Here is a 12,496-nt window from a genome sequence, read left to right on the forward strand (position 1 = left end):
TGCGCGGTGAACGTTATGTGCGCGTGCGCGCACATAACTTGTTCTCCCTTATCCCTTGCCGTTTCCTTTTTCTGTCCGCTTTCCCTTGTCCAAATGTAGGGTAGCAAACCATGAAGGTGCTGTCTTGTCAACCTCCCTGCCTTTCCTTTTTCTCTCTCTCTCAGTGGTTATCGTGACATCTGATTGATCTGATACTGTCTAAACCGACAACTTTTGAATCCGTCTTTTCCACAAATGCAAAATATTTGATGATGGCATAGCAGCAGTGGAGTTGACATCTAGTAACCAGCTATGGCAACCAGGAGATATCACCTGCATGTATGTTATGTCGACAGGCCTAAGCACCAGGGCAGTCAAAGCAAGTATGCCGATCGAGTGTTTCTACGAACACATTAATATTGAAAAATAGCCGTTTGGAATAAAAATACGGTTCATTCGGATACACGCCGTGAGTGGTGGCGACCGCTGCGCGACCTGTGATACGTGTGAGTTAGTCACTAATAAACGAAAATTCATTACATAATTTTTTATCCTTTTTTTCAGCGGGCTCATCGCAATTGAGAAATTGAAGCGAGCTCTCCGTACAAGCGATGTCAACTTTTGGATTCTGAAAAATGGGATCCGTGAAGTTCGGCTAGCAACAAACTAGCATCGGCACGGCAATCGAATTCATGAACTGTTTCTGTTGCCGCGAATCTCCTGAATTTAGTTTCAGTATGCTGACCTTGCTCAATTGAATCGGCGCGATGTAATGCTTTTCCACCAAAGTCATCCGAGAAGACACCTCACATCCGAACATATCCCCCTGCGACTATAAAAATTTAATATGCTACCGTCGCAACAAAATAGCAAGAAGCTCACCTCGGACACGGCTTTTTCGCCTTGCTGGCCACACATTCTGTCGATTCTGTGCAGCCAGCGTGGCTAAAGACAAACGAAGCTAACAACTTTCTTCCCCGCAGTACCTAGGCGAAGAGAAATCTCAAGGACCGAAAGTCCCCACATTTCTCTCTCGCAACCATTGCTCCTCGCGCATGCGCAGAAAGAGCGGAAATATCCAATTATGATGTGCTCGTCAACAAACCTCCTCCCTAGTGCCTAGGCAGAGTCACCTGTTCAAGGAGCAAAAGGCCCCAAATTTTCTCTCGCGCGCCTGCTCCCACTTGCGCCTGCGCAGAAACGGCGGGCGATCCCTCAAATTACCGTCTGATCAACCGGCCGAGTATTTTCAACTGCTTGTAGGTACAGCGGGACGCGGCACTTGCGGAGACGACGGACGTTTGCGCGCATGCGCGAGTAAAGGCGGGTGCGAGAGAGGAAATGTGGGGCGTTTTGCTCTTGAAAATACGACTCTGCCTAGGTACTACCAGAGTCCTTCCATGTAACTCTCACTCTCACGTAACTATTTTTAACATTGAATGTAAATAAATTACTGCCTGAGCGTGTATTCTGCGATGATATGAGCGCACGGGACGAAAAAAAAAAGCCGCTCATAACATGGAGCTTGCGGCGGCCTCAGACCGAAAAAAAATAATGATCTGGAATTTTAAGAGCCAGAACCGCGATACGATTATGAGGTACGCCGTAGTGGGGGACTCGGGATTAGTTTTGACCACCTGGGATCCTTTAAAATGCACCTAAATTTAAATAAACGGGTGTTTTGCATTTCGCTTCCGTAGAAATGCGTCCGCTGTACACGGCTGGGCGGTCTCGGTCCGGATTGCTTCGTCATCACCGTTCGCCTCAACGCCTCCGTGGGCTCCGCTTTTAGAGCGCAGCTCTTTGGCGTTCGTTCCTGGGTTTCGCGTCGTCGTCGGCGTTGTCGTCGGCCTCGTAACCAGCCCCGCCCCCCTTTCATCCCCCCAGCTCTAGCAGCGACCGACTGATACCGCTGGATGCCGCTGACGCCGCTAGAGAGTCAAGATAACGTGACTGCATAGAACACCGTCGCCGCCATGCAGAAAGAGGAGGAAAGGGTCCCCCCCCCCCCCCTGTTCTTGTGTGGCGGATAGGGTGCTCTTCAGTTGCCGACGCGCCGGTTATTTCACGTAGGCCCCGGCACGTCGACGAATACGTGACCACCTTCCCACGGCTAGACCTGGTTCTTAGCGCTGCGGACGCGAGGGTATCATATTGTTTGTGTCGGCATCGGCGGCGTTGTCCCTGAAACCAACTCCGCAGCTGGGGTTGACTCACTATCGGCGTCAGCGGCATCAGTCAGTCGCTGCTATCTCTTCCCTCCTCCCTTTATCGTGTTGTCCGCTTGCTGCGCGCGCTTCTGCCCCCATCGTTTGCCGCTGGGTGTACACGCCGCCCCCCTCCCCCCTCTTCCTGCGAGTCTCCGGTTGTCAAAGCGCCGGCTCGAACTTAATTCCTTTCTTCGCTCCTCCTCCAATGCAACCCCTGTGCGGTGGCAATCAGAGAGCCAGATCGGTGGCGGCGGATCTGTATATGTGCACCGCCCGAGCCGAAATTGCCGCTGCCGTTCGCCCTGTGCGGTGGCAATCAGAGAGCCATCGTAACGCGTCCCACGGCTGTGACAACCTCGCGAGGCACTTGTATAGATCTCGTCTTTGAGAATCAAGCATTGGTGTACCAAGTCGAACATATATCAGTCTATTTCTCCGACCACAAAGCTTCCTTCATGACTGTCAAGAACTGTTAGTGGAGTCTTTGTTATTGCAATACGTGTGAAAAATAAAAAAAAAATTCTGTGATAGCGCATACATGTGTTGCTCGATTTCTTTGGCTCAATCTATCGAAAAGGTGAAACAGCTTATTTGCTGCGCTCAAATTTCGCATTAGGAAGTAACGTAATCGTCGGTAATTTTTTTAATATTTGGCTTAAATTAAACACCGCACATTCGCAACAAAACGCCAGTGGTACCACTTATCACCAGATGAGTAAGCACCAATTCTCCGTTGCGCATAGCGCCAGATTGTTCGCCGAGCACAGCTGTTCAGTTTCTGTTAAACTGTGGCAGAGAAGGACTCTGTGGGCAGTATCTTATAAGAGATCAAAAGAATGAAATTGCTATTGCAAAGGGCTGCTACCGTAGAATAGTTAATGACAAAGAAAAGGGAACTGAGCTGCTCCATGCGCTTAAGATTTCTTGCGAAGCGATGCCATTTCTGAATAAGATTTAGGTAGAATTAATGCAAGACGAACTTCGCTACTAAATGTCTTCGGTGCGGCTTTTAACAACGGATTAAGGCGAACCTGAAGTGTTAGGACCTGCACAGTTGAAACTAGCTGTAATTAGGCAATTGCCTTAGCAAGCAGTCGTTTAGAAGCGTCGTAAGCCCAGCACTTATTTACGCTGCTCGTGGTTTCGACGCAGAAACGACGACACTAGGTATTTTGGTTCTTAATTCGCAACTATTTACAATATGTGTACAATACAGATAGCACAGAGGCGTCCGGTCATAAATGGTCCACCATTGACAATGCAAGAAGTTTGTTAAAAGCATGACATAATACGCATAAAGAAATAAAATCAAACGTGAGAGGTATGCATCGGGAGGCAGGAAACAAACACCAGCAAAGGAATGGCAATAAGTACAGAATGCATAGTCGATTGTTTCTATAAACAAGAAAGCATTTCATAACACACGGCTAAAGAACTCTCAAACGAACACAAGTAACCACATCACAAATACAACAATTTTTTTTTAAATGGATTGTTAGAGATACCACCTTTCTACTTCTTCAGCTGTTACTTAAACATGCAAACAAAACTTGCTCAGCAAATCACAATACAAATGTAGCTAACAGTGTGCTAATAGCCTTCTTACTCACAGCAGCTTATACACTTAAAAGTACGTGTAATTGAAGAATTGTAGCCCACCAATAGCCAAGACTAAAGGACAATGAAAAATAAAACAATGCATATTATTCTGTTTTAACACTTGCATTTAAAGGAATTCTAATGCTATACCTTTCATAGATGGTCGGGGTAAGGGCGCTATTGCTGTGAACTACTCTATCCTGGTATAACACAAATTGAGGTTGCAACAAAGCATAAAGCAAATGTGTTTTGTCATCAATGCCCTGATAAGATCTCACAACACCCTTATTCTTCTTTATCATCAGCATTGCAATTTTTTGTAAGTGGTCACCTTTACACGATAATCGTGATACCTACTGCGTCCCTTTAACTGGTACCGCTTCAACTGGTTGGTTTCCTACCACCCCCTGCTGGACATGAAGCTCGCCCCTTTGCTGTGACGATGTCCGAGGCATCAAAGTGTTTTGCGCACACACGTGTATACTTCGATTCGAAATTAACACCGCCACTTCCCTGCCGCGGTATGGCCCGCTTCCATTTCTCGCGCTGCTCCTTGTTATTAGGTAAACAGAACGACACCTTTTCGGTCCTGCCCTTGTTGCCGGAACGGCACCCAGGCACGCAACACGTGTTGGGCATCGTTGTCCCACCCCACCACTTCAACCGAACAGCCCAACACTCGAAAAATAGCACAGCACATGCACAGAACGCGCCCGATCAGTCAGCTCACCTCGCACTGCGCACGCATTTCGGTACGCGAACGATGCCCTCTGTGGCACAGTGGCGCCGCGTCGCGGCACCTTTGGGCAGCATATGAACCTCTCCAATAGCGTGACGGCGGAGTTTCGTGACCAGAAAAACATGGAAGGACTCTGGTACTAACGGAGGAGTTTCTTGGCGCGCGCGGTATGCGCTTGTCCCTGGGCGCGCCGGCAGAAGTCACGGGGTGCGATAGTGCTGAGCTTACCAGCGCAAGTTGGCGGCGCGAGGCAATTGTATTTATTCGATCATGTTTTTACTAATGAAAACAACGTGTCATTATTCAACAATATCGGCGGCGCCTCCAGGGCACCAAAGCGGCAACGGGGACATCAAAGCCGGACTTGTCCGTGGGTTGGGGCCTGTAGAGGGCTGAGCGTGCTAGGGAAGTATAAGATCGGCGGTCCGGTATCGTGTACAGCCAATTTGTTATGTGAACACCTTCCGGCACGCTTCAGCCTCTGCGGCCCCAACCCTCGCGCAGCCCTGCTTCAAGCTTTGATCCCCCTCACTACCGCTTGGGAGCCGCGGAGATCCTGCGCCACCTGTTTTAAGATAACCTCAGGTGCTCCCCTGAGGCCTCCGTCTGCCGGTTACATGTGCCCTGCTGGAGCAGTGCTTGTAAAAAATCCGATCTATCGCCGTGACGAGAGAAGCGACCCGCTACTTATACAACGCCAGTCAGAACATTGTCCCTTCAGACACTGCGATCGCGTCCGTGCCCACTGCCTCACTGCGCGGGCAGCCAGCGGCGGAGCGTATAAACCAACTCGACCGCACTCCGCAATGCCGGCATGTCTAGGGGACAAACGAATACGACGCCCGCTAAGAAAACTCCTCTGTAGTGCCTAGACCGAGTCATACATTCAAGGAGCAAAGGCCCCCAGATTCTCTTTCTCGCGCCTGCGCAGAAACGTTGATCTCCGTCAAAAGTGCCACGCCCCGCCGTACCTACTAGCAATTCTAAAAACGCCAACCCGGCCATGTCTGGCACTCGCTTGGAGGTTAGCGCTTTACGCGGCAGATGTCGCCTATATCGCGTTGCAAGCGATATATGCAAGCAGTGCGAACGACGCGAATTTTGGCGGCAGGAGAATCCCGTCCGCCTAGAAGCCGGATTCGCCAGTGCGAACCTGACGGCTAACCTGTCTTTCTTCAGGAAGTTCTTACCGCGCTTCTCAACGAACACCTCAGTGTCCACCGTACCACTGCGAGACCGTTACACCGTTCTGCGAGACTTCAACCGGACTTTCGATGGCACGCTTTCTAATAATGTCGCCGGTTGTGACCTACTTTGTGTACACTATTTCGACCAATTCGTTATCACTGGGCAAAGGTCACGTGGTCTTAAGGTACTGAGGCCTTAGTCTAACACCATCTTCATGTGCACTAGGCGTGTCTTGCACTGAACAATAACACAGCAGCCATCATAGTCTTCTATTTTTTTCTCTTTTGTATACTTCTCGCGTTTCTTTCGGCCCTGCGTACTCCTCATACTCTCATAATATCTGTCTCTTCATCGCACAAATGCAGTATACACATGGCGTTGTTCGTCTTACCGTCTCGTGTTTCGCGTAACAATATGAACCCGTCGTAAGTGGATTGAGTCTGCTGGTCAGCTGGAATCGGGCGGTCGATCTCATGTAAACGCAATCGGGATGCGTCGCAATAGCGTCGAGTCAGGCTGAGCCAGCCGAAATGCACGGCGTAGCTTCACCGAACCCGACCCATTTGCCACGCGCATGGAAACTCAGACGCGTCGGATCAGCAAGCGATGCGATTTGAACGGGTCCACTAAGACATCAGCGCTCTTTCGCGCCGGCATTGGAATCAGTATCATCAACATCATCATCATCAGCCTGGTTACGCCCACTGCAGGGCAAAGGCCTCTCCCATACTTCTCCAACAACCCCGGTCATGTACTAATTATGGCCATGCCGTCCCTGCAAACTTCTTAATCTCATCCGCCCACCTAACATTCTGCCGGCCCCTGCTACGCTTCCCTTCCCTTGGGATCCAGTCTGTAACCCTTAGTGAGCATCGGTTATCTTCCCTCCTCATTACATGCCCATTTCGTTTTCTTGAGTTCAACTAAGATGTCATTAACTCGCGCTTGTTCCCTCACCCAATCTGCTCTTTTCTTATCCCTTAACGTTACACCTATCATTCTTCTTTCCATAGCTCGTTTCGTCGTCCTCAATTTGAGTAGGTCCCTTTTCGTAAACCTCCAGGTTTCTGCCCCGTAGGTGAGTACTGTTAAGACACAGCTATTATATACTTTTGTCTTGAGGGATAATGGCAACCTGCTGTTCATGATCTGAGAAAGCCTGCCAAACGCACCCCAGCCCATTCTTATTGCTCTGATTATTTCCGTCTCATGATCCTGATCCACCGTCACTTTGTGCCCTAAGTAGACGTATTCCCTTACGACTTCCAGTGCCTCACTGCCTATTGTAAATTTCTGTGTTCTTCCGAGACTGTTAAACATTAGTTTTCTGCAGACTAATTTTTAGACCCACTCTTCTACATTGCCCCTCCAGGTCAGTGAGCATGTATTGCAATTGGTCCCCTGAGCTACTTAGCAAGGCAATATCATCAGCGAATCGCAAGTTACTAAGGTATTTTCCATTATCTTTTATCCCCAATTCTTCCCAATCCAGGTCTCTGAATACCTCCTGTAAACGAGCTGTGAATTGCATTGGAGAGATCGTATCTCCCTGCCTGACGCCTTTCTTTATTGGGATTTTGTCGCTTGCTTTATGGAGGACTACGGTGGCTGTGGAGCCGCTATAGATATCTTTCAGTATTTTTACATACGGCTCGTCTACACCCTGATTCCGCAATGCCTGCATGACTGCTGAGGTTTCGACAGAATCAAACGCTTTCTCGTAATCAATGAAAGCTATATATAAGGGTTGGTTATATTCCGCGGATTTCTCTATCACCTGATTGATAGTGTGAATATAATCTATTGTTGAGTAGCTTTTACGGAATCCTGCCTGTTCCTTTGCTTGACAGAATTCTATGGTGTTCCTGATTCTTTTTGCGATTACCTTAGTAAATAGTTTGTAGGCAACGGACAGTAAGCTGATCGGTCTATAATTTTTCAAGTCTTTGACGTCCCCTTTCTTATGGATTAGGATTATGTTAGCGTTCTTCCAAGGTACGCTCGAGGTCATGAGGCATTGCGTATACAGGGTGGCCAGTTTCTCTAGAACAATCTGTCCACCGTCCTTCAACAAATCTGCTGTTACCTGATCCTCCCCAGCTGCCTTCCCCTTTTGCATATCTCCCAAGGCTTTCTTTTCTTCTTCCGCCGTTACCTTTGGGATTTCCAATTCCTCTAGACTATTTTCTCTTCCATTATCGTCGCGGGTGCACTGGTACTGTATAAATCTCTATAGAACTCCTCAGCCACTTGAACTATCTCATCCATATTAGTAATGATATTGCCGGCGTTGTCTCTTAACGCATACATCTGATTCTTGCCAATTCCTAGTTTCTTCTTCGCTGTTTTTAGGCTTCCTCCATTCCTGAGAGCACGTTCAATTCTATCGATATTCTACTTCCTTATGTCAGCTGTCTTACGCTTGTTGATTAACTTCGAAAGTTCTGCCAGTTCTATTGTAGCTGTAGGGTTACAGGCTTTCATACATTGGCGTTTCCTGGTCACATCTTTCGTCTCCTGCGATAGTTTGCTGGTATCCTGCCTAACGGAGTTACCACCGACTTCCATTGCACACTCCTTAATGATGCCCACAAGATTGTCGTTCATTGCTTTAATACTAAGGTCCTGTTCCTGAGTTAAAGCCGAATACCTGTTCTCTAGCTTGATCTGGAATTCCTCTATTTTCTCTCTTACCGCTAACTCATTAATCGGCTTCATATGTACCAGTTTCTTCCATTCCCTCCTCAGGTCTAGGCTAATTCGAGTTCTTACCATCGTGTGGTCACTGCAGCGCACATTGCCGAGCACGTACACATCTTATATGATGGCAGAGTTAGCGCAGATTATGAAGTCTATTTCATTTCTAGTCTCGCCATTCGGGCTCCTCCGCGTCCACATTCGGCTATCCCGCTTGCGGAAGAAGGTATTCATTATCCTCATATTATTCTGTTCCGCAAACTCTCCTAATAACTCTCCCCTGCTATTCCTAGTGCCTATGCCATATTCCCCCACTGCCTTGTCTCCAGCCTGCTTCTTGCCTACTTTGGTATTAAAGTCGCCCATTAGTATAGTGTATTTAGTTTTCACTCTACCCATCGCCGATTCCACGTCTTCATAGAAGCTTTCGACTTCCTGGTCATCATGACTGGATGTAGGGGCGTACACCTGTACAATCTTTATTTTGTACCTCTTATTAAGTTTCACAACAAGACCTGACACCCTCTCGTTAATGCTATGGAATTCCTGTACGTTACCAGCTATATTCTTATTAATCAGGAATCCGACTCCTACTTCTCTTCTCTCCGCTAAGCCCCGGTAGGACAGGACGTGCCCGCTTTTTAACACCGTATATGCTTCTTTTGGCCTCCTAACTTCACTGAGCCCTATCATATCCCATTTAGTGCCCTCTAATTCCTCCAATAGCACTGCTAGACTCGCCTCACTAGATAACATTCTAGCGTTAAACGTTGCCAGGTTCATATTCCAATGGCGCCCTGTCCAGAGCCAGTGATTCTTAGCACCGTCTGCTGCGTCGCAGTTCTGACCGCCGCCATGGTCAGTCGCTTCGCAGCTGCTGGGGACTGAGGGCCGGGGTTTGATTGTCGTTTGATATAGGAGGTTGTGGCCAAGTACTGCACCAGGGTGGCCAATCCTGCTCTAGTGAGGGAGTGCGTTACCGGTTCTGGTCACCGGGATCAGGCCACACTCCAGGCCTGTTTGTGCAATTGTATCAACACGCGGATTTTTTTCTTTCTTTTTTTTCCGGTGGAAAATTGCCGGCACCGGGCTTCGAACCACGGACCTCTTGCACGCGAGGTGGGTGTTCTACCTCTACGCCACAGCTGCAACCGGAATCGGTATCGGGACACGGCAAGCACAAGAACCGTGAGGTGAAACGTCGTCCATCTGTTAGGCGGCGTGAAATTGAGCTGTTGGAAACGGCTGGTTCGCATCGAATGCCTCATTAAGCCGGCGTCTGTAGCAGCGAAACTGCAGCTCAAATCCCGTTGGCTGCCTAGTCACGTGACGAGCACGACTCGATGGAGTTTCCATCAGCTGAGACGCCATGACACGAACGCGCCTCGATGGAGTGGAGCGTGGGAAAGCGGACACTTACTGCCGCAGTAGCACACCAGGTGTTGTGTGAAGGGAGAGGACATCACCGCGACGCCCAATTACTTGCAAGCTTGTGTTATGAGTGCGTTCCTTGGTAGCGCTAGTTCACGCCTGTATTCTAACTGCGCCTCGGTAAGGCCAAATTAAAACGTGCCAAGCGTTTCAGGGCGGTCGCTTGCCTGCGAGAAGTTCTTTACCCCAAGGACAGCTCAGTGGCGTTGAATTGGACATTAATGCTTTCGCATTCACAATTCGTAAGAAGTGCTTAGGTATCCTCATGTTTTTTGACATGACCCTCTCGCGTTGTGTTTATGCAAATGTAGCAGTTCTAAACCTTAGTTTGTTATTTTATTGTTATTTTAGTGAAGTTCGCGTCTCAAGAGATATCCGTAGTGCAGCGCCATGTGCCGAAGTGTTAATGCAAGAGCATTAAACCACGCAGCTTTACTCACGATATCTGGTGCCCGGTCGACATTTAACCGAGCCGGGCCTTTCAGGTCACTTCGTTGAAATACAGATGGCGGGTGGCTGTAGCACTCGCTCTCTCGCTCGATCCAGCCCACAGAGGAGTAGGCAATGACCGTGTCCGCAACGTGGTTGCTGCAGCGAGTGATACATGATGCCCCTCGTTCAGTAAACACAGGCATACAAGCTTTGTTCGTTAGCAAAGCAGGTCGTACACACACACACACACACACACACACACACACACACACACACACACACACACACACACACACACACACACACACGCACACACACACACACACACACACACGCACACACACACACACACACACACACACACACACACATATATATATATATATATATATATATATATATATATATATATATATATATATATATATATATATATATATATATATATATATATATATATATGTATGCAGACTCCCGTGCGCTGTCGGTCACGGTCGGAGATTGGGTAACCGACCTTATCCTACATTCCTCCTCGTTTTGTGACAAAATGCGCAAACATGGACACTCGCACGTTTACCTTAAAGATGTTCTGGAGCTTCTTTCACTGCCCTGATCCCTTTCCCGCCTCTGGGATTAGTCTTGGAGTTCACAGTTGGACGGCGCCCCGGCAAAACAATCCATGAACGAATCTCCACTATGTCGCGGATGTCGCGCTCTCGCGACCGACTTCATTCCAGCTGAAGAGTGGCCGGAGGACTACACTTAACTAAATCCAATGGACTTCTGTGTGTTTGCTATTCTTGAAAGCAAGGCATCAGATTAGCATGCCGGCCCTGAAAGCATCCCTGACGGGATCACGGAACAAAATTCTTCTGGGGATGCCTTGCGGGCCGTGATGGAAGCGCATCCAGTAAGCTTAAAGGCTAGGATAAAGGCTCAGAGCGGATAGTTTCAATAAAATGTTTCGCGTTGCATTGCCTATATGTCGGATGAATTTTCCGCGTAGCATTTCCTGATATTTCTTTTATGCTCAGGCTAAATACTTGGTGTGAACCTTGTGACAGAATTTAAGGCGCATCCTACTATACAATACAGCCTATACAGCCTCGCCCGTTGTTGCTCGGGTCAGGGTCAATCCCACAGCAAGGCTGTGAGATTGGTCAAGCACATGTAGAGGTCACCTCATAAGGCGAGCATACGATCGGCTTCACTGCAACCCTCTGTATAGTCGTTCCCCCTTTTTCTAAATTTTATTATACAAAACTGACATTCTCAAACAACTCCAAAGATGAATTATAATTTAGTCTTTTTTAATGCTCCAAAATATGGCATGCGACTTCTGCAACCTCGCAGAATGGCAGCACGATTTCGAGCGAAGCTGTTTCCTTCGAGCTATTTTGAGAACTTCTGCTGAGTAATTACTATACTGGGGAACTTTAAAAGGTTTTCTATATATGACTATAGTTCTCATCAAACTTCTCGCGAATTTTTTTGGCGCTCAGGAAATTCAGTCATGCGCGCGTTGAAGTGCATGATTATGCAACTAAATGCGCAGCTCCTTATTAACGAAAACGCTTAAATTTTTTCTACACGTAACCCATACCTTACACATTATTGTCGACTAATACAAATTTTTGGGCACGCAGTTCTCCCTCCTCGACGCTGGCAAATGAGCGTAGACGGGCCATATGCAACGCCAACGCTTACTTGGCCAAGAAATTGTTCCGAAAGGCTATATTTGATCAACGTGCAAGTACCTTTGCTCACAGGTGTGACGTAGCTTTCGCGCCATTTTGGATAAATTTGATATTGGTAGGATTTAGAGTCCTGGCAGAGAAATAGGGTAAAATTAGACGGTTTTTAAGACGCCCTTAAATCTCCGGAAAGCTGGCAAGCATAATTTAATGGACATGGCGTGAGAAACCCACCTGCGATCACCTCTGCCTACATGTTACCTATGATCCAGCTCCTACATTGACCAAACATGAACAAGCCGCCCCAATTAGTTACTGAAGTGACCAGATAAACCTTGTACAACGCATGGAGGTACCGACGAATTGGTATAATAATGACTTGTAACGCGGCTAATTAGGGAAGAGGCGTTAAAACTGCGCGATACAAAAGGCTTAAAATGCTGCCCATTACTGTTAAGTATGAGCTTGCTGTGGTCCAGGGATTCCTCGGGAAACCGAAACATAGCTGATAGCGGACGTGTGACACT

The 12,496-nt window shown here is 47.9% G+C and overlaps 1 protein-coding gene and 1 long non-coding RNA gene across 3 annotated transcripts in view; one reads left to right on the forward strand and one right to left on the reverse strand.

The window, feature by feature from the left end:
* LOC139053063 (uncharacterized) overlaps positions 1 to 12,496 on the forward strand; it is a 407,344-nt gene that overhangs the window by 285,919 nt on the left and 108,929 nt on the right. The window lies entirely within an intron of this gene.
* LOC139053059 (uncharacterized) overlaps positions 1 to 12,496 on the reverse strand; it is a 57,180-nt gene that overhangs the window by 8,876 nt on the left and 35,808 nt on the right. For both annotated transcript variants that reach the window (XM_070530195.1, XM_070530196.1), the window contains exon 12: positions 10,284 to 10,431. In XM_070530195.1, coding sequence (XP_070386296.1) covers positions 10,284 to 10,431 — 148 coding nt within the window. The remainder of the gene's footprint in view (positions 1 to 10,283; positions 10,432 to 12,496) is intronic.

This window comes from Dermacentor albipictus, unplaced genomic scaffold, assembly GCF_038994185.2.
Source record: "Dermacentor albipictus isolate Rhodes 1998 colony unplaced genomic scaffold, USDA_Dalb.pri_finalv2 scaffold_63, whole genome shotgun sequence".
In the NCBI taxonomy this organism is placed as follows: Eukaryota; Metazoa; Arthropoda; class Arachnida; order Ixodida; family Ixodidae; genus Dermacentor; species Dermacentor albipictus.